The following is a 21,548-nucleotide window of genomic DNA, read 5'->3' as shown; positions in this document are numbered from 1 at the left end:
TTAAAAATAAGCAGAACGTTTTATTACAGGTAAAATATCTTCACCCCCATATGTTTGTACTCAGAGCTTGCAATGGACTTTGCTCATGGAGAAAACTTCAGGAAAACACTTGCAAAGAAAATGAGAATAAAGCCACTGAAATGGCCAAATGCCCCATATTTTGGTCAAATCTGGATTTCATTTCTCATGTGTACGATACTAATGTGTCCCCCAAGCGTTAGTAAATCCTACAGAGAGCTTCCCCCACAGAGGGAGACACTGCCTCAAACCATCCCATTGACTTCTCATGTGCTTAAACATAGGCAAGTGATGAAAGCCTGGACTATACCATCTTTGACAACTCTAATGGAAGTTGATGGAATTTTTTGCTGAACAGGAGATTGTGGTACTGGGGCAAAATCTGGCTTGTATCAGGAAAAGTTTGTACTGCAACATAAAACTTGTTTGGCAGCCAGCATGGAAGGCACTTTTTTCATATTCTACATGTATATTAGTACCTTTTTTTAGTGGCAGTAGTCAAACAATGCAACATCCTCCATGCATATGTGAAGTACTCCACAAAGCTTTGTGAAGTACATCTACTGATAAGGCTGAATTTGTTTTCAGTGCAAAATAAACATTTATGCTTCTAAGGTACCCATCAGCTCACAGTTGCTTTTATGATACAGGTCTGTCCTAAGCTCAGGTCTAGCACGGTGTCTCTGATTTATAGGATATTGTAAACATTAAGAGATGTTACAGATGCAGAGGAACAGCACTGAATTTGGTTGAGTTAGTTGAGGGTCTTATTTCCCAGAGGAGGTAAGATAGTCTGCAAATGCAGAGCAGTGAAATCCTGCCAGGCTGAGCAACTCTGTCCCCAGGCATAAGGCATCCGTGGAAGGACACGGACGCAGTTATTTCCTGTCTTGAAAGGTAAGTGTGCTGCCAGACTCATCTCCAGTCAAGGTCAGAGACTGACAGTCTCTTCCAGCTCAGCTGTTCGAGCTCCTGTTGTCTGCTTTGAGTGACTTGTTGGGCTTAAAAATGAAAAAGTAAATGCTCCTGTCTGCATGAGAGGCATGCAGCAGCAGAGAGGGAGAGGCATGAGTCAATGGGCAATTCACACCAGGGCCTACAGGAAAGCTGTAGTCAGAAGACTTGGCTCTGAACACTCTAGACAGGATTCAAGTCTCTCCTTAAAGCCTAGAGGTTGTGATTGAAGTTCCTCTTCAGTCAGAGCAGGTGGATGTGAACCTTGGCTTTGCCCAGCCCGGATGTGTGCTTGTATTGGTGCAAAGGAGAATGCCTCTGTGACTGTAGGGAAGCTGTGGGTGTAACCTGGCCCCTCTGCAAGGAAGGGTCTGGGGGCTGAGTGACAGGGGGGGCAATGTACATCCCTCTGTGGCCATAGGGAATCAGAACTGTGTGGCTGCCAGTAGCTCCTGCTCTCCCACAGTCGCTGGCAAGGGCTCAGTACCACTCTGAGGAGGGTATACCTTTGCAAGTCTCCTTTTCTCTGCTACTCTCTCTAGTCTCAGCAAGCAGTTGCAAACCCTGAGCCATTTGTCAGCAGTTCTCATTAGTTACATCTTTCTGTTCTCTTGCCTAAAGTGCTTTCCAGGATGTGCTTCCTCTTAGCTCTTTATCTCTTGGCATGCTTATGAAAGCCCTTGTGTCCTTTGGCTAGAGTTTTATTGCTGCCTCTGCTGCTACCTTAGTCCTCCTACCTTGTACCCACACTTCCCTCTGTGGACACCAGGGCAGCTGCAGGTTTCTGGAACATTCTCCATGGTGCCACGCCGGATGTCTGGAAAGGGTAGGCACAAGGAACTTCTCATCCATTTTTATCTTTTCAACCCTTCCCCTAACTGAAAAGACCACAGTCCTTCATTTGGAACTGGTGGAGAAGCCTCCCACACAAAGGTTTGGTCCATTATCAGAAAATTGGCTTCAAAACCACAGGACTTCTCTGCCAGTTTGACTTCCCATGAATTTTAAAGCTTATCTAGTACATTGAGTGACTTGTGAAAACAGCAAAATAAACCCCAAAAATCCAGAAAGATGACAGACTATTTGAAATTAAACAAAACAAAGAAATTGCTCTGATTTGGAAGAAAGCAGAGATGCCAGGGAGATGTGTTACTCATGCTGCTTTGCCTTGGACAGGAATTCAAGACAATTTGTGGACTAACTCTCCTGCTGTGACAGCAGGGACAATAAACATGTTCCAAGTCATGGGATAATCCCTTTCTGAAGCAGTTAACCTGTTTCTGGGAGATGTTTTCCTATTAAACCTCTGGAGTGGTTGTGTTGTTCCAGTGCCTGGTTCCAGGGGGGTTGCATTTTCTTTCCTAATTCTTTCCTGTATTTGCTATTAGGAAAACAGCTATTTTGAACTCCAGCTGGAATCACTACTGCTTGCCACACCAAGCAAGCTGTGCAAAGCCCAGGCTCTGTCTTTTCTGTTGATGTAAGTGAGCAGGAGAAGGAGAAAAACCATCTTGCTCTGCAGCGCTGAAGACATAGCCTGACCTGCTCTTGAAAACAGATTGCTTTGTGCTGGCTTCAGGGTGCTCCCAGGTTCCTGAGAAGTCCTGGACACCTCAGGATACTCCTCCTCCCTAGGATGCTGTATGGCACCTCTTTGCAGATCTCCTCCGCAGTCCCAGGCTGCAGCAAGCAGAGGCTTGAGAGCAGCTCTGCAGCACGAGGTGAATGTCGTCCTGCTCCTGGCAGTTCTGTGAGGAGTTTCAGTCACAGGGCTGAGGAGTTTGCTGGAGTCTGCAGGCTTTTTAGTTATTGCTAGGTTCCCAAAGGCAGGGCCACACCTCTGTCCTCTTTTCTTTGCTTTCAGGTCTCTGCAGTTTTCTGGCCTCTTTTGAATGAATGTAAGTAACAGCTTGGCATTTCCCGTTGGCAGCTGGCCCTAACCAAAGGTCAGCTGAACAGTAGCCGTGGTGGCATTTCCACATGTCAGCGTCCATCTGTGGAAATGCACTTTGCGTCTGAAGCTGGAGATTCCTGGGAATTTGAAACTAAATGTGCTCTGCCCTAAACAATTAAGCTGCATTTCAGAGCTGATTCACTTGCAGATGCTCCAGAAAACTTCCTGTAAATAACACGTCCTCTGACCAAGGTCATAAATGCCAAGCCAAATAGCTGATCACTTTTTTAAGTTATCCTGCTCCTTGCATCAAGGACATATTAATAATATAACAATTGGGATTACAAATCAAAGAGATTCACTAAATCAGACTGTAGTTGTCTCAGCATAAAAAAGAGAAGTGGATTGAAAATCTATTATTAAACCAGCTACAAGTATTTTATTAAAGAACACAGAGTTGTTATTATCTCTGTTTTGTTGAGATTATGTATTCTCAGAAGTGCTGTGCATTTTACAGCTAGAGCAAATCTATAAATTTTGCTTTCCTAGCAATGCATGAATTAGATGTCTGTTACCATTACTGTTCCTGACTGAAGTATGTATTAATCTAAAATCATTACTGACTTTTGTTTTAAAGTCTGTGTCAGACAGTCCAGTGACAAAGATCTTTGCACTCCATCTCACAGGGAGCAGTAAAGTGCCTCAGTTTTTGCTGTGTGGTATCAGTCTCTTTCTCCCTACAAACTGAGGTCAAGAGCCAGGTTTTCAGCAGTCTGGGGAGGAGACAACTGCTCCAGAGTAGTACCCCTCTTTTGTCCTTCAAACCCAGCCCTCTTTGCAAAACAGACAAGGTCTTAGGGTCAGTGTTAAGAGACTGCTGGTCCCTCCAGTCCCTCAAGCTTTCAAACTTCATAGCACTGAACAAAAGCATGAGCTTTTACAGAGTAAAGTGGGGAAGATATTAGGTCAATGCTGTGCATGTTTGCAAAAGCTGTTCAAAACAGCCAAGTCAACTGTGCATCTGCATTTATAGCCAACTACCCATTATGGATGACCTTTCCATCTCAAGTGATCTTCCAAAGAACCAGAGGGAGTTTTTCATAGAACTTAGGGGAAAAAAAAATTTGAAGCAGCAAAAAACTCCTCCTCACCCTGTGTCGTGCATATATAGAAAGTCTCCTTCTGGCAAGGAGCTAGCCTCTGAAAGACAAAGCAAAGACAAATCTTGCCACCTGGGTATTGGCAATTAGAGGCTCTAACACCAGCGTATCCATCCTTGACCTTGGCTGATTTAGACTTTTAAATATCTGTGCCTGTGGTGGCAGAGGGCTACTTTCTGGACACAAATATGTGCATCTTGTTAAAAAGTGGCTTTCAGGGAATAGAGAGGGAGAAAGATTGTGGTTTATATCCCAGGTCCTGAGAGACTGTTTACAACCTTCTGTGATGTGGAAGGTCAAAATGGATGAAATTTTCCACAGCCTCCCCCCATCCTATTTTCCAGGTTGTGTCAGGGCTTAAAATAGTTTGCTTTTTCAATATTTCCGTAGGAAATGGGAGACAGTCTATAGATAATGGTTTTCATAGAGAATTTTTCTAGAATGAGTCACAATTTTTGTTCGTTGGGACATTTTAAAGGATTTTTATCTCTGCATTCTTGCCTGCTCTTCCTTCTTCCTGCAGGACATTGTCTCCTGTGATTTATAGCCACTTTAATATGCTGCCTACTGCCAAATATTCCCCACGATTCACCTGACAAGAGGAAGGATTTTGTCGAGGAAGCTACTGCTCTGCCAAGTCAAAATTCCCATCCACCCAAGAGCAGGCAGGATCTGGTCCTGCTTCTGTTGGGGTCAAGGTTTTCACTGCTTCCATCCTATTAGCAGCCTGTTTGCTGGGACATGTTCCCAGGGAGGAGCAGCACTGGTGCGCAGTCCAGGTCTCTGAAGGGAGAGTGGTCCAGTGCCCCCTCCGCACGGGGTCAGACCTTCCTGGGGCCTGTGTGGAACTCTGCTGCCTGTAGCACCCATCTCTAACACCCTGTCAAGGTCAGCTTGTCCAATGTGGCTGCTCCAACACCTCATTCCTCTTCTATTCTTAACACTTTTTGCTTAGTGCAGACTCACCAAGCTCCACAAGGCAGTCTGGTCTGCAGTTTCAAGACAGGTTTAAGGATCCAGGCTAATCTGCCTTTGGATGACTTTGGCCCAGACAGAAGGTGAGAGTTGACTAAATGTAAAACTAATCTGTAACTAAGCTCCAAGTTATTTCTGAGTTCCTCTGGTAGCAGCCAAGGGAATGGGCTGGAAGGACTGTGATGAGCAGATAAGCAACCAGCATAAGCTTTGTCTGAGCAGGGGGAATGGGGCGTAGTGCAGCAGTAAGTGATGAAACCTCCTCGCCTTCTTGCAGGGGATTTGTTTGATGGCATTGTGCAAGTCCTGTTTCCACGTGGAGAAGGGAGCTGGGCTGCCCTTCAAGCTGGAATTTGTAGCAGCTGAAGGCTTCTGCACAGCACCCCTTGTGTATGTAGTCTTTGAAAGTGGGATTTTACAGTGTCTTCTCTTGACTGTGGAGCAGGTAGAGAATGAAGAAGGAAGTCAGACTCTTGTTGTTCTGCACTTCTGAATATGTGGATGTTTCACTTTGCTTTGAAATCAGAAGTGTGACCTCCCCTGGGTCTTCACCATGTAGCAGCATTTGGCCTCTTACCTAGAAAAAAGGTTATCTCTGCTTTCTTATGTCTTAGACATAGAAAAGTATAATGCCAGAGGTCTTTCCAAGTGCAGTTCCTTTCCCTGAAGACATTGTTTTCCTTCCCCATAGTGACTGCATAGCTGTCATCTGCTTGGCCTTCTGCATTCTCAGCTTCTCTCAAACAGTGCAGAGACACACTTTAATGTTTGAGCCAGGATAGCTCAGCAGGAAGAGCAGGTGACTCCTTAAACATTCGTACATTTTGGGACAAAGTGGGAATATATTCCTAGCAGCTCACAGTGTGTAATGGCACTTCTCTGATGTTTATAGCAAGCATGTTGACTCAGGAATTGCTAGGTGTAGAGCTGGCCTCCTGACCTGGAGATGCAGGAAGCAATCATTACCATCACTCAAGGCTGTATGAAGGATTAGAAAAATCTTCCCAGGCACCCTCAAGTATTTCAGTCTCTAATTGCAAATCTCTGAAGAACATCCCATTAGAACAGCTTATTAAAAGCAACAAATGAGACTTCCATTTATCATGATTCCAAGAGACTTCAGCTTACAACTCTTAAAAGCCACATCTATATATGGCAGAGCCTCTCTGAATTCTATCTAGCCATTAAAAATGTAGTTTAATTCCAAATGCTCTCTGGGTCATCTGCAGACTTGTGGTAAATTAATTACATTAATTGCAGGCACAGTTGCTGGGGCCCATGATATATATACATTTCATTAACCAAGCCCAGGGTTTGAAACAATGCCAAGGGTGTTGATAAGTGCTCCTCGCACAGGTTTATTAAAGTTTGTGCTCTGGACATTTGGGTTTGCAATGCACATAAGCTTTGTGGGGGTGACCTTATCTAGAAGAGGAGGGGTGTTGTCTCTGTGTGCCTGAGATAGCTGAAAGCAGCAGAGCTGGGCTGGCCAGGGAGCAGGGCAGTGCCAGCAGGGCACAGAGTTCCTGCAGGTGTCACTGCGGCTGCAGGCTCCTCTGCTGTTTCCTTTCCCATCTGCAGTCCTTTCCTCGAAGGCAGGGCTAGAAGCAGGTGTCACACCTTGTTTCAAGCAAACTTGGCTTTTGGAGATGGTGTTGCCTCAGAGCATATTCGTGCCCAGCCAAGGGGATTTAACACTGCAGGTGTTTTCTCAGTAATTTCTGCTGTTATATGGACATGTGATCTGTTTTCCCGCAGCAGATCAGAGGGGCTCCTGACCAGTAGCAGCCCCCACTAGCTCTCCTCATAGCTTGCTGGTTGATTCAGTGAGGTTGGAGACTTTGCAGATAGAATTGATGTATGCAGTGCTTGGTTCAACTCTGCTCTCCAGTATAGGTCAGCTTGATGGCTAAAGATCTAAAACCCTGGAGAAGACCGGCTGTATTTCATTAAAAGCATTTCAGTCTTACCCATAGCATTTGATCTTGTCTGGAAGGCTTTTGCTTTCAGCTCCTCAGTTTTTAGACTAAGAAAGCCCTGCAGGAAAGAAGGAGATGGGAGCTGGGCCCCTGCTAGAAGCCATCAGGCACCCAAATCCAGTGGTCACAAGATGCATGATGGCTTTGCTTGAGTTTAACATTGGTTTTATTTGCCTCAGAATTTTTATATTTTGAAGTTTATCTGCCAAATCAAGCCATCCTTTTAACTCAAGTAGTAATAAATCTTCCTTTGTCCTGACTGTTGAGAGCAATTAGTAAGTTCACTTACCTAACCAAGTGCACGTGGACCAGAAAGTGAATTTTATTGTCTGCTGATCCTGTTTAGTTTGTTTCTAAGCACTTTAGATCTTCCCTAATGCTAAACCTCAGAGTATTTTGACCACAAGTGCACAGCTGATGGGTTTGTAGGAGCAAGGCTACACTGAAGTACATTTCTCTTGCACCTGAACATTTCATTTTTACTCTGTATAAAAAGAGTGAGATCTGGATTCAGCACAGGGAACTGATTTAGTCTCAGAGCAGCCCTGTTGCTGATAAGCTCTTAAAGAGTTTTCTTTGTTCAGGGAAGTGTTGAGCTCTTTTCATTTTCAGGAAGTGGTTGCTTTTCATGTTAATTGAGCAGCTATTTGGAAAACTTTGACTTGGCATGCTGAGTGGTGTGGAGGTGTGGGAAGGTCTGGTGGCAGCAGCATTAGAAAATGCCAGGGGGAAAGGGACCTCCAGGCTGAAACATAATCTAAAGGGTCACAGCCAAACTCATCTGCTGGAGATGCACCAGTTCCCTGCACTCAGATCCTGCAGGGTTAAAGGAAGAAAATGGCAAAATTGACTCAAGATATTTAGTGCTCAGGTTCCCTTTGTGTACCTTTGAGTTTTGGATCTCTGGTTTTAACTTGGATCTACAGAGTGGGTTAATGAAGGCTGATCTCCTTCCATATTAGTATGACTGAACAAGCTGGGGCATTATGAAAATAGAAAATATTGTTAATTATAGTTAGAGATATTGGCATTGCTGTTTAGAAAATGTTAGCAAGTTATTTTGCTGATGCAAAAGGAGCTTAGAAGACATTCTTCACCAGTTTTAATTTAAGTAAGCACATAATCCAATGTATAATTCTGTAAGTCATTGCATGCCTGAAGTTATTTTGCATCATAATTTAAGGCAATGCAGTTGTAGAATGTTAATTTTGTCTAAATAAACTATTTTAATGTATTTAGACATTGTAAGTCATACTGTATCAAAATCTGATGTGCACAGGATTTTTTTCAAGAATGACTTCTTGTGATGACTGAGGAGAAATGAAGTGAAGAGATCTTCAGCTGACTTTTATTTGAGTTTACCTGCACCACTGGGCTCCTGCTTGTACTGAAGTCCTTCCTGATGTTTCTTCTGCACTATGTTCTTTTCCAGGATGAACTATCTTAATAGATTTGGTAACAGAAAAATTGTGCGTACAAGTTCTCTGACAAGGGATAAAGGGCAAACATGAGGTGCAGCCGCCAGCATTGGGTTGAGAACTGATGCCAGGCAAACCCATAGTCTGATTAAAGTAATGGCTGAGCAGCCTTCAAAGGCAAGCTGTGGCCGCATGGAGTGCCTTTCAGCTCGCCATATTTTGAGTTTATTTAGGCTGAATGCTCTCACAAGGTCCTGCTTCTGCAGATACCTAACATGTGCAAAGCTTCCCTGACACAAGGAGGTGCAGAAAGGGCTCTGTGAGTACATGCATAAGGATCTGCAAAAGCAGGGCTCGTATTCATCCAGTGGTTTTCCTTTTTTAAAGGCAATTGTAATTGTACCACATGCACGCTTGTGGAAAATAAGTCACTTTGCCTGCTTCAAGGCAGGTGCTTAAGTTTAAGCACATGGGTGGCCCCATTAATCCTGATGGTGGTACTCCAGTACAGGAAGCACATGGTTAATTGCTTTACAGCACCAGGATCTAGACACTCTCCCCAAGGTGTGTTTCACCAACAGTAGCACATGCCATGAAACTTTTGGAGCCCAGGGTGTTCAGGTCCAAATAATACATGCAATAAGAAGGAAGAAAATACATACAGAAATGTTGTGAATGTATTTGCACCTTGCCAGGGCGGTGGGATTATTCCTTATCCTGGGCCTTTTTGTTTGCTTTTCAGTTGCTGCGATCATGGCTGTGGGTGGGCTTCTTCTCTGCGTGCTGTTGCCTATCCGAGCCTAACATGGTCAGTGTTCCCACCCGTGCTGGCTCCTACTCCGTGTCCTCCGTCCGTGTTCTCTGTGCACAGTCTGCCTCTCCCTTCCTTTCTTGTACTGGCCTGGAAATCACTTTCTCATCTGGTCTCTGTACCCAGCTTGTCTATCTCAACAACTGGAAATATTGTGACCTGAAGCAAAGTGTATCTTCAGCAAGAGCAGGGATCTCAGGGGCAAAAACCTGCTGTGTTATGCCATGGTCAATCCAGACCCTGCAGCAGGTGTCTGATAAAACACCATGGATGCTGGACACCCACCCAGTCCTGCTTCTTGTCATCCAAAGGGGCTGGGGGGAGGAAATGTGTCCCCAGAGGAGGCAGGGGGCAGGCGGGAGCAGGAAAGTGTTTATTTGGTGGCATGTGACATGCATGCCAGTGGAATGGGGTGTATGTCATGGACACAGAGGGCAGTGTATGACATACACAGCAATGCCATGGTGCTGCTTGCCCCCGATATGCTCCAGCAGCAGTGGGCATATCCCTGCAGGTGTCCTGAGGTGCGTGTCCATGCTGCATGCTGTCCTGTTCTGCCACCACCTGGGCTGCCTCACCACTTTCTGCTCTCTTGTACTCCCCTCTTTTCTAACTGCTCAAAGTAGGGGTGATTTTAATTTCTGTTGGTTTGACTGGATGCCAGTTGAGTTGCTTCCAAAAGAAGAATCAGCTGTAATATTTGTGTAGACAGAGATCTTCCTAAGCCTCCTAAGAGACGCATGTAATCACCATCCCCATCAGACAGCTGCTTGGGACCACAGAATTTCTGAGACATCCCACATGCATTGTTAAGCTGGGAAGTTTTCTCAGCATAGCTGGTGAGAGGTGTGGAACTCTTCTGCTGTGTTTTCTGGGGGATGCTGAGGCTTTGCATGGTGGTAGCTAGGTCATGGTGCAGTTCCTTGCTGTGGGGCACAGCAGTCGCTAAGGTGGACCATTTTTGGTCTTCTGGTGCTGTATTTTTTGTTTTGATAGAAAAGGAGTTTGGGTTTTGGTTTTGGTTTTTCCCCCTGGTGGAGCATTTTTTACTTGTTTTTTTGTGACTTTTCAGTGCTTAAGAGCAGATTTAGCAGGCAAGTATGCTCAGCTCAAAGTGTGTGCCCATAAAAAGTTGTTCTGGTATGTGGACCACTGTTTTGGCAATGATTGCTCTGAAAGAAAACCTTGCAGTACTTCTACTGTCTGTCATGCCTGTGGTACCAGTGCACAGGCAGTCCCTGGCTGCAAGTCATGCTTCAAATGTCCTCAATCAAGGCCCCCAATGGAGGATGACAGCAATGGAAAATAGTTCTCAGAGAGGACCAAGATTGGAGTGGATGGCTATGAAGAAGAAAGACGCACAAGGAAAACTTGGCTGACCTGGAAAACACCCTCTGCAGGTTTCCTCCTGAGGTGCAGGGAGACCAGTGTAGCAGCAGGCTGGGAGGCGGAAATGGGAGAAGTTACTTCAAGGCACAGATGCCACTGGCTGTGCTATGGAAAGGCACGACAACCTCTTTAGAGAGATTTATGGAAATCACTTCAGAGGGAGCTTCCTGCAAGAGGGGAAAACGGTATCTTGTTTAAATTATTTTTAATTGTTCTGGCGGTGGTTTAGGAAAGCAGGGAGTCATTCAGCGCAAAGGCAGGGAAGGACTAAAGGCTAAAAATACCACTGCTGGATTTGTGAAACTTCCTTTGTAAGGCATCCAAGTTAATCAGAGGTCAAACACAGGGTCACACAAGTGTAGAGGGGGACAGAAGTGCTGGGAAAGAGAAGATTGAGAAGATTGTGAGCCTGCAGCCCTTTGGAAGGGAATCTGCCTGGTTCCTCTCAGGCCAGCCATCTCCTAGATCTCCTGAACTGAGCTAAAGGTCTTGGCTTGTCATCAGCAGACCTTTTACTGCTCTTTTGGTCTTGTGCAAGAGGAAAGTGAACAGAAAAATGGAAATCAACTTCCAATATAGAAGCTGTTCAGTTTACACCAGTTCCTTGAGTATTCCCTGGTTTTTTGATACTGAATTTATCCTAGGATTGCAAACAGCAAAGACAAATGCTGAACATAAACTAACATCACTAGTGGTAGTCTTCTGCCTCTGGCTCAGTATCAGCATTGTTTATCAAGGATAAAGCTATTCACTGAACAAGTTATTGTCTCCACACATGAGCTGAGGCGACAGGATCTTGGCCAGATGGAGAGATCCATGTTTGTTTGTTCCTCTGCATGGAACACAATCCTGCACTGCAACACGTATGCAGCTCTATTGCTTTAACATCTTGGAACAAATAGTCTGAAATAAGCACTAACCCCTTGTAAACAATAACCTTGCAGTCCTTGCAAACCTCCTGTAAAGTGACAGCTTGAGATGGGTTGGAAGCATCCCTCTAAGTTGATTTATTGTAAAAGACATGCTTCTGAGTGAAGGTCTCACCCCTGAAAAAAAAGTGTTTTGTCTCTGTTTCAGAGAAGTGCCTATGCTTCGTTTATCTCATATTTGAGAGATTAAATACATGTGTAGGTCTCTGCAAGACTGGGATGAGGGATTGCATGCTGCTTCAGGGCACAACCTGTTCGATAGTACTGACTGTACCTGGCAAGGTGAAGTCCCTTTCCTCATCAGGGATGTCTCAATGCTGTCCCCACCTGCACTTCCAGTCATGCCTTGGCTGTGTGCTGAAATGCTTTGCCTATGCCTGTAAAAAAGTATGTCAAGATTTTTTTCACATCACCACCTAGGGCTTGACACCCAAGGTCCAGGTTCAGAGTCCCCTGGCTGTGTCTTGCCTGGGCTGTGACCAGAATGGTGGCCCTGGCTAGGGAGATGAAAACTCATTCCCTTGGGCATTCTGTGTTTTTCAGGGGAATGCCCCGACAGGCCAAAGGGCCACACACAACCTAGCAAGCGTATCCTGAAACACAGGGCAGAAACCAAAGAATCTCCATCAGTCCAGGGAGAGCAAGCATCTTTCTGCCTCACTTTGTGAAGGATTTTTCTCTGTGAATTGGCTTCTGTCATGCAAGGTAGTGGGCATTGGCCTCCCAGCTGGATTGTTCATCTTTCTGCCTGTCCATTTTATATTTTATAAACCTATATAGGGATCATTTTATAACTTCACTTTTATAATCTGCTCCATAAATATTTTACGAGCTGCCTGCCAATCTGCAAGTAGTTTTTAAATAAGACATGATGCCTTAAGAATATTTAAAGTCTCACTTTTCTTTTTATCTCTGATACTTTTATGGAAAAACACAGAGCTGTGCAAGGAAGGCATCTGCTTTCCACATAGAGAAACTGGGACAAACCCACAACAGGAGTAAATGTATTGAGATTCAGGTGTGCTGCTGAATTATGTTACCTCTTTGGCTGAGCATCTCCAGCTCAGTGGGAGATGAAGCGAGTGTCAGGATCTTTATGCTTTTGCTGTGCATGATACAGAAAAGATATAGGAAATCTATGGTTTGTACAGTGATAATAAAGTAGAGAATGAGTCTTCCATCAGAGCTTTTGACTCACAGCTTAGCCAATAAATATTAAGAGCAAATGCACATGCAGAAACGGATTATTTCACAAACAATTGAGAGCTTTTTTTTTTTGCCCAAAATATATTGCAAAGCCACAATATTTAGATACTTTGATCTGCCAGTAAGATTCACAAAGCGAGTCTGGACTGTTAACCCAAAATTACAGATTTTTATGGGATTTAGTTGGAGAAGACAGGAGAAAAAACTGCTTGTGTGTGTTATTTAAAGCATCTGAAGGTCAAGAATGGAAGAAGCGCAGTTTGGCCCCAGTCAGTGTGGACTCTGGGTAGTTTGAGAAAGTGTGTGAAGGGCACAAGGGATGGCAGGTTTTGCAGAAAGCTTTATTAGTGACACCCAACTGTTGCTTGACAGTCACAGTCCACTAGCTGCCATTTCACTTTGATGTGTCTTGTCAAGGCTTGTTTTAACGATGCTTCAGGCGTCCCAGAGCCTGATTTTGTATGCTAATGTGATGTGCTGCTGTATGTGTTACCCAGCTCAAGAGAAGAGGGCAGCTGCGGCCAACTGGTTTGTGTTGGCCCTTGGAGTGCATCCCTGGGCAGTAAAACATGGACTGTTGTGCAGCAAGGTGTGCTTGGATCACTCTGTGCAGGGGATGGCGTCTCTCTGTCTCCCATATTTACGGTCAAGGAGTCAGGAGACGTAGGTCATAGAAAGGATGATGTTAGAAAAGCATTTTTACAGGCAAAGTGCTCCAAGCCTGAGGAAGAGATAAGGGCATTTGCTCCAAAAGGCAAAACAGAAGTATCGTATATGTGCTTTTGGTAGAAGGATGAGCTGAGTTATTTGTGTATTTTTAAAAGGCAAACTGAGTCATATGCCTCCATCCAGAAAAGTTAGCTCTGCAGAAAGCTGATGTAACTTCGGCAACTTGCAGCAGAAAAAATTGGGGTTGCCAGAAGTGAGACTTGATACTGAGACTCAACTCTCTATTTAGTTAAAGGGGAGGTCATATGATGAAGAAGAATCCATTCTCACCAAGGGTTTGTGAACACCAGAATGTGCTTTGAAATGACCCAGAGTCTCCATGCACACCTAGTACCTAGGTTTTGAGTTAATGATGCAGGACCCCATCTCAGGAAATGACACTGCTGCTTTTAGAGCAAGGCAATGAGCACCAACATGCAGATAACTGAGCCACGTCTCTGGGCACCTCAGTGCTGTTCTTGTGGGGTTTGCATTCAAAGTGTTATGGTCTTAGCTTGGTTGCTGCTGCTGAAATCATGCCCTGCATGTATAGCCTGGCTGTTTATCAAGTGCAACTTCTTTATCTCCCTGCCTGCATCCCCAGACTGCCTGCCAACCTTCCCTTGTCTTCTTGATCCATTCCCCTTGCTTGCACAACCTTTGCAATCTCTTTTTCCTTCCTCTTCTTGTAGCACAGGTCTCCTTTGTCCCCAAGGTAAGCTTCCTCTTCCTTGGAATAGCTCCAGAAGCTCATGTTGCTTTTCCTCTCCTCAACTGTCCAGCATCCAGCTCTGCTGAGTCCAGCTCAGTGTTGGGGTCTCATCGTGTCCGGGCTTTTGTCTGTAATTGTGATCATTTCACAAACCCAGTGCCAGAATCCTATAGCCAAAAGGCTGCTTGGCCCCTTGCATCTGGGCAGACAGCAGTTCCCTGTAATAGGACTTCATGCTGAGAGCATGTTTCATGCAGATTCTTGTTACTGCCTCCTCCTAACTGCAGTTTTGTTCCTGCTAATCATATGCTCCTCCTTGCTGTGAGTGATGCTGGAGTGCTCACATGCACCTAGCTCAAAAATCACAGAAGCAATGGAAGAGAGGTTTCTCAGCTTTAAGTGGCTTCTTAGCGGCCTGAGGCTTTCTTTGAGGTGTGCCAGCTAGTGCATGCTGGCTGGCTTGCAGGTGTCTGTTCCAGGCTTTTCATTCTACTAAACAGTGTCCTTCAGTCTCATGTTCATGCAGTTTTCTGTAGGATGATCCAGTTCCTGTTTCCAGTTGTGTTATCAGGTCCTTGGAAGGACAGGCATATGTATGTGTATCCTACATACGTCATCCTGTCCTGTATTTTTAAATGTGTGTGTGTGTGTGTAGCAATTTTTCTTGCCACTGCAGTTGTCCTGGGGCTTCCATGTGGTTGTCTAAGTGAAGCAGATCTCAGAAATGCCACCAAAGCAGACTGTTAATGCTAATGCATTAATGCTAATGCAGACTGCATTAATGCTAATGCAGAACTGTCACCTAGAAAACCAATGAGAAGAATGAAGAGTCACAGAAGAGCAACCAAAAACTAATAGGAGATTCCCTGGGGGAGAAGCAACTTGCATACAACTGTAGTTGCAACTCCATGGTAGTGTCCAGCACTGTCCTTGCACTGTCGGGCACTAATGTGGGAGCAGGATAGGTCAGGCAGCTTTGCTTCTTCCATCTTTTTTCTGCTGGGCAGAGGGGATCCCATGAATGGCAGCTCCCCTGTGGAAAGACAGGAGATGTGCATGAAATGCTGTGCAGAGCCAACAATATGTAGGAGACACCTGAAAGCAATGAGGCAACGGGTTTGGTTTTGCTTTGGTTTAAGCCATTATTTTGCATGTATATAAGATGTTAATGTTTACACAAGGCCATTTTATAAAATACCATAATTTAAAGTTCTGTCCAAATGCACAGTGGATGAAGGGGAGCATGCAAGACATACACTCCAGTGCCTGCAAAAGCTCTGCAGTCCAGGAGATTTTGTTTCTGCAATTCTAATGTTTCATCCCATTCCCCTTTCATTGTCCTTCCTGTTCCTGCTTTCTCTTCTTAAAAATAGCTGCATTAAATGTCAGGTAGAGTGGAGTTTTTGGAAGCATCTGTGGGATTTGGAAACACAAGTCCAATTGAAAATCCATGGGCCTTGAGCCCTGAATCCCATTTGGGAAATTGCAACCAGTTTGATGAGCTAAAACTGGGACAGCAGCAATAGAGCCACCAGAGAGGTTGGGTTCGTCACTGCTCTGGGTTTTTGTGCATTGTGTGATTCAAAGTAGAGAATGGAGTTCTGCCATACCAGAGACAAAAATACTCTTCTGTTGTGGTTTGTTTTTTTTTTCCCCAGGCGATGTGGCTATAGCAAGGCTAAGCAAGATCCAGAAGAAGAAAAGATGCATTTTCATAATGGCCACAGTGAGTAAAGAGCAAACATATATATGTGGTTTTGGCTTTCTGTGGTGATGAGAAATTCAACTGAGAGGTGGTTTTCTGAGAAAAAAAATAAATCTGCTTTTGGTGGTAATTGACAAAAGAATTGTTTGTGCAGAAGTTCCCCCCTGCCCGTGCTGCAAGCCCCACAGAGAACTGAAGATTTGAACAGTCCTTATATGTGCTGAGCTATTCATACCTGTATGTTTGCACCAGATCATTCTAGTGAACCATTTCAGTTTGTTCCTCTGTCTTTGCTGTGTGAACCAAGATGTCATTAATTTTTTCTGCTCAGCACATAACAACCCAACATTTTTGTGGTCTGGATGCTTCAGTCCAAAATACCTGTTTGAAACCTTTGCTTCACCCCAGGCAGCTGTGAGGACCAAGCCCACTGCTGCTCTTCAGCTTGGATGCCTCTGCAGAGGTGTGAGGAATAACACCTATTTCTGCACCTAGGAAGCTTTCAGAAATGTTGTGTTAATGCCCTTGTATAGAAAACCCCTCTGCAGTGATACTAAAAAGTAAATCTTCTGGTTGCTATCAGTTCTTCCTTCATCAAGAGCTGTGGGATCTGGGGATGGGTAACAGTGAGGTGCCTTTTGGGGTGGAAAAGGCAAACACGTTGTGAGTGAAAGTCAAATTTCCATTAGTGCTATGTAATGAAGGCAGCAGGAAGCAAATCAATTAAGAGCCACAGTGTAATGCAGCTGTCTCATTAGACTGATGAGCAATTCTTCATGTGAGTAGCCTTAATGATTGTCAAAACAAACTTATAATATGGATAATGAAAATACTTTTTCTGCTCTCAAGTCCTGGAGAAAAAGCCCGCTATTGATTATATTCATACTGATACAACCCACAGGCCTTGTACTGCAAATATGCAGTTCTTTTAAATCTCAGTAACTCCATCTGAAATAATGTGGGCAATTGATTAGCTGATGTGTGACTGGTAGGGCATTATTTATTTCAGCTCTCCATCAACCCCCATCCATCCAGCTTGCTTTGCAAGTTACTCCTGTAGCATTCTGCTATTTGTACTTTTCCTCCTGGTGTACCCTCTCTAGTTCCAGAAAGGAATCCTTTTCTACCAGATGCTGGACAAACCCATCACACAGCACCAAAAGGGATTTTTAGCTGCACATCATTCCAGCTGAGCACTCCTGTGCTTTGCTAAATATGCCAAAGTTGCACATATGTCACATATAAACGAAATATCAACTTTCAAGAATGATACTCATTTTCACCATGGAAATAAATTTCCAGCAGAGCAGAGTGCCAGGGACAGGAGTGTGTAATGCCCATTTTGCGTGACGATGTATGCCATTAAATGTGCTTAATTTGTGTTTGCAGTTAAGCTGCCTGGAGTGAGGACCTATGTGGACCCCCACACCTACGAGGACCCTAATCAAGCTGTCCACGAGTTTGCTAAGGAAATTGAAGCTTCATGCATTACCATTGAAAGAGTTATCGGAGCTGGTATGGAGATGCATTTCCATGACCCTTTTGCAACATGAAGGGTTGGCTTTCTTAACATGAGAGATCTGGGAAGGGCTGTGAAATACTTGAGCTGTTAGGTACCCTGCAAGTGAAGGTGAGCGTGTTGCAGCTGAAGTTTGGGACAGACCTGTCACTGACTGCGGTTTTGAAATTCAGGGGCTGAATTGAAAATTCAGAAAATGGTCCCGAAAATGGTCACAAATGGTCAGCTGGGCTATTTCAATGGATGCTGAGGGAAAGGAGTCACTTAAGTTTCACATTCTTTTTACCATTTGAACCTTTTTATCCCCCAATATTAAGGTCACTCTTGAAGCAAAAATTAAAAATAAGAGGTCATCTGTGACATTAAAAAACCACAAGCCAAAGTCCAAAGCTTTAAACTTCCTTGGTTAGAAGAAGAAACTCTCGTTTTGTTTCCAGTGAAGCTGTTTGTTTGGACTTGCATCCAACCTTAGGAGTATTTTCTATCTTCTGAAATTGTGGGTTTGGATGTAATTTAATGTTCACCAGAAAAAAAACCCATTTAGGTTACTTTTTGGAAAAGGTAGTAATGAAATTGTAAAGAGTTTATAAAACTCTTAAAGCTCGATAAAAATAAATGTTACTGTGGAAGGCTGACAGCTTTCGATCCATGTAACTTACCAAAAGAGGGTTAAGAAGCAAGTGGTTTGAGTTTTACAGCTATCCACACAGGACAGTGGTATAGGATATGACAGGACTCTTTCATATAGTAGACAAGAATATTAAATGAGAAAAAAAGCCCAGTGGAAAATAAAGCATAACTCTTTAAATATAGGAAAATTACGTTTTTACTCTAAGTTTTCTTGTGCTTATGAATTACTTGGCTTGTGGTGCAGTGGCTGCTGGAGATAGTCATCACTGCAATGTTCAGCAGTCCATATCCATGAATGCAGGGCCGCCCTTTGTGCTTTCCATCAGCCAAGGCTGTGCTGCATCCTGTAGACACAGGCACATCATATGTTCCTTTGGTGTCCTCATTTTCTTCTGCAGGTGAATTTGGGGAAGTCTGCAGTGGGAGGCTGAAGCTGCAGGGAAAGCGTGAGTTTCCAGTGGCTATCAAAACCCTGAAGGTGGGCTACACAGAGAAACAGAGGAGAGATTTCTTGGGAGAAGCAAGCATCATGGGGCAATTTGACCACCCCAACATCATCCACCTGGAAGGTGTCGTCACAAAAAGTAGGTGCAACTTGCTGTGGGCTGCTCACTGTGAGCTCTGGCTTTGGGAGAGTTCGTTAAGGGAGAGAGCCTTAGGTGATGCCTGTTCTGAATGCACTTCTCATCATTTCTCCAAAATAAGTGTTCCTTTCCAGAAGCAGGGAAGAAGAACAGGACTGTAGGTGAAGATGTAAGGAATGTATACAACCACAATTAAAACAAACTCCCTCTGGGATCTGCTGGAGATGCCCCTGATCGTAGTTGCCCATGGTGCTGGCATATGGGAGGGATTGAGAGTTAGTGAGGTCTGACTGCTCAGTTAGCAAAACAGCCTTCTGTAACTTTTCCAGCCCAATTCTTCTCCAAATTACAGTATGCACTAAAGATAAGGGCAGGGAAAGGAACAGCACATCCAAATTGCCCAGCACACGGCTGTTGGTGCTGTGCTGAGCCTGTGGAAAATGTGTTGAGTTGTTGTTACTCATCCATTTTAGAGCCTTGGAGGACCTACATTATTTGCATCAAGGATTATTTTGTTAGCTAATTATAAATTCTAAAATAAATAATTAGTTCTTTATTTTAAGTTGTGTTTTAATGTAGAAGCACCAGCCTCACAGGTGTGAATGGGTGTCTCCCCTCTTGCCTTCATGCTTGGCAGTGTCAGAGCTTGCTGAGCTGCTGCTGTTCAGATGGTGGCATTTGGGGCCACGTGCTGCTCTCAGTACCATTTGTCATTCCTCAGAGGAAGCATCTCCAACATTAGCTCTTTTCCAGAGCTGCAATAGAGAAGGTACAGAGGCTCCAGCTGTTTGTCCTTGTAATCTCCACAAAATCAATGCTGTTTTGTAATCAACAGCCTTTTCTTGCATTTTTCTTTGAAATTGCATTTCCTGAAACTTTTAAGAAAAAAATAACCAAAATGGATTTCTCCCAAAATTTTAATAAATACCAAAATCTCTTGAGGACGACCTGTGTAAGAGCTCCAATTTCTAGCCCTGCAGGAATGTGGAATATTGGGCAAAGAGCAAGTGATGATTGTACATCCACGAAAGCTGCTACTGGCATTGGCCTGAGTCCTTCTGGCTGCTGGGGCCTCAAGGGATGGTTGGAATTTCCACTTTTAGTGAGAATGTGCCTCCCTAGCAAGCTGCCTTTTATATAAAGTGGCTGTCTGCTCCAAAAGCTGTGGAAACACAGGGAGCCCTGCTTCTAAATTGGACTTGGAGAATCTAGAGTCTGGATTCAGTATGCACCCAGAGCTTCTCATTAGCTCGGTAAATATTTGTTTACTGCACTCAAAATTATTTTCCAACACACATCTGTAGCATCTTCATAGGTTTTCCCTTTTCTTTTACATGGACCAAAGCAATTTTTATGAATCTCTAAGTATTTAACTTCTTTTACCCTTCAGTATCTCAGTCATTGGCCTTTTGTAGAATCAGATCTTTAGGGTAAAATCTTTAGGGTCTTTGCTGCATCATGATTTACCTTGGAAGTAAATTAGGTTAAGTTGAATTTAATTATGCCATTTTTAATTCTTAATGAGAATATCATTGTATTTAACTAATATAGTTCAAATGCACACCTTAGTAATTTGGACTAATCATGCTCATTGTCCTCTTGCAGACAAACCTTTTGCTATTTCTGCTTTACAAAGGTAGTGGCAGTTTTCATTTGCATCCCATTTGGTTGCACTGATGCACTGGGCACACTGCTGACATGAGTGCCATCCACATATATTTTATGACCATGTAATGCCAGCAGGAGGAAGCCCTAGTGACACAGAGAATCAGCCCAGCACTTTGGAAGGGCTGCTGTTTACTTTTAATTTACTTTGTTGAAAGTTATCTATCTGTGTCCTTATTTCCATGCTCTTGGAGATGGGGTTAATTTATTCCATGATTGCTGCCAACCTGCAGCAGTCAGATAATGAAACATAAGTGCCAGAAATCTTGCTGGTTTTTTTCTCTGGTGGCATCCAAAGGCAGGAGTCGGGAGGAGGTCCCCCAGGGTGGTGGCATAACAAGACACCATTCTCACTGCAACACTGCTTTGAAGTGTCAGAGATAAGGGACCTCATGCTACAGTTGTGTGTTTAGCTTTTAAAATCAAAACAAAACATTAACATTTGAGATATCCCTGGAGTCTTCTTCCCTGCAAAGCCACTGACATGTTTGCCATCCAATAGCAGCGGCCCCTGAGATCTCTCCTCCCTCCTACGTTCAGCCCATGCTGTGTGTAGACAGATGGCCACCATCCTTAAAGGTGGGGCCCATCTTTCATTTGGGATTATTCAGCAATATTTTTCACGGTCCCAAGGTGCATTTCTCATATCAAAAGTCATATTTTGGGTGAGTTTCAAGCTTGGGCAGCAGTTGTGAGAGTAACGTAAAAGAATTGAAGCAGCACAGGTCCTTCCTGCTGCAAAGGTAATGTTTGCACAGCAATGAGTATTTTGATTGACAAGTTCACAATTACCTTTGTTATGTACATAATTAAGCAGTAAATTAGGCAAAATAGTTAAGGAAATCAAAAATGGGAAAATTAAGATCTATCTAAAGGGTAGGACGTGCTGATTTTTAATATTTACCTTCATGTGCATGTTATGACACATAGCAGCTCTTGTTGATCATTTCTATAAAAGACATTTATAATGCACTTTACAAATAACTGACAGCTTCACTTTTGTCTGTGCTTTGTGCTAGCTAATGGAAATTGATTTAAATAAAAAATAATTTACATGTTCTTATAAGATTTCATTGAATTTACAAGGGCTGGAGCACACCACATTAATTATTGCTACGCCATTGTGGCAAGCTAGCGAGAAATTAGATTTAAAAACTGAGCAAAAACTATATATAATTACCATTAAAATGACTCGGGCATGAAAATTAATCAAACAGATTTGGAAAAACATTATTATTACTGTCAACAATAGGACACCAGGTCTTTTGTTAAGAACTTTTACTTTGATTTCC

At 43.7% G+C, this 21,548-nt stretch overlaps 1 protein-coding gene across 14 annotated transcripts in view; it reads left to right on the top strand.

Annotated features, from left to right (window-relative positions):
• EPHA5 (EPH receptor A5) overlaps nucleotides 1-21,548 on the top strand; it is a 228,349-nt gene that overhangs the window by 150,760 nt on the left and 56,041 nt on the right. For 9 of the 14 annotated variants that reach the window (XM_059471343.1, XM_059471339.1, XM_059471338.1 and 6 more), the window contains 4 exons: nucleotides 9,141-9,206; nucleotides 15,812-15,879; nucleotides 17,248-17,373; nucleotides 18,406-18,591. In XM_059471343.1, coding sequence (XP_059327326.1) covers nucleotides 9,141-9,206; nucleotides 15,812-15,879; nucleotides 17,248-17,373; nucleotides 18,406-18,591 — 446 coding nt within the window. The remainder of the gene's footprint in view (nucleotides 1-9,140; nucleotides 9,207-15,811; nucleotides 15,880-17,247; nucleotides 17,374-18,405; nucleotides 18,592-21,548) is intronic. The other 5 variants (XM_059471347.1, XM_059471344.1, XM_059471342.1 and 2 more) reach the window with 1 other exon arrangement.

This window comes from Ammospiza nelsoni, chromosome 4 (genome assembly GCF_027579445.1).
Source record: "Ammospiza nelsoni isolate bAmmNel1 chromosome 4, bAmmNel1.pri, whole genome shotgun sequence".
Lineage (NCBI taxonomy): Eukaryota > Metazoa > Chordata > Aves > Passeriformes > Passerellidae > Ammospiza > Ammospiza nelsoni.
This window is presented reverse-complemented; position numbering and strand designations above follow the sequence as displayed.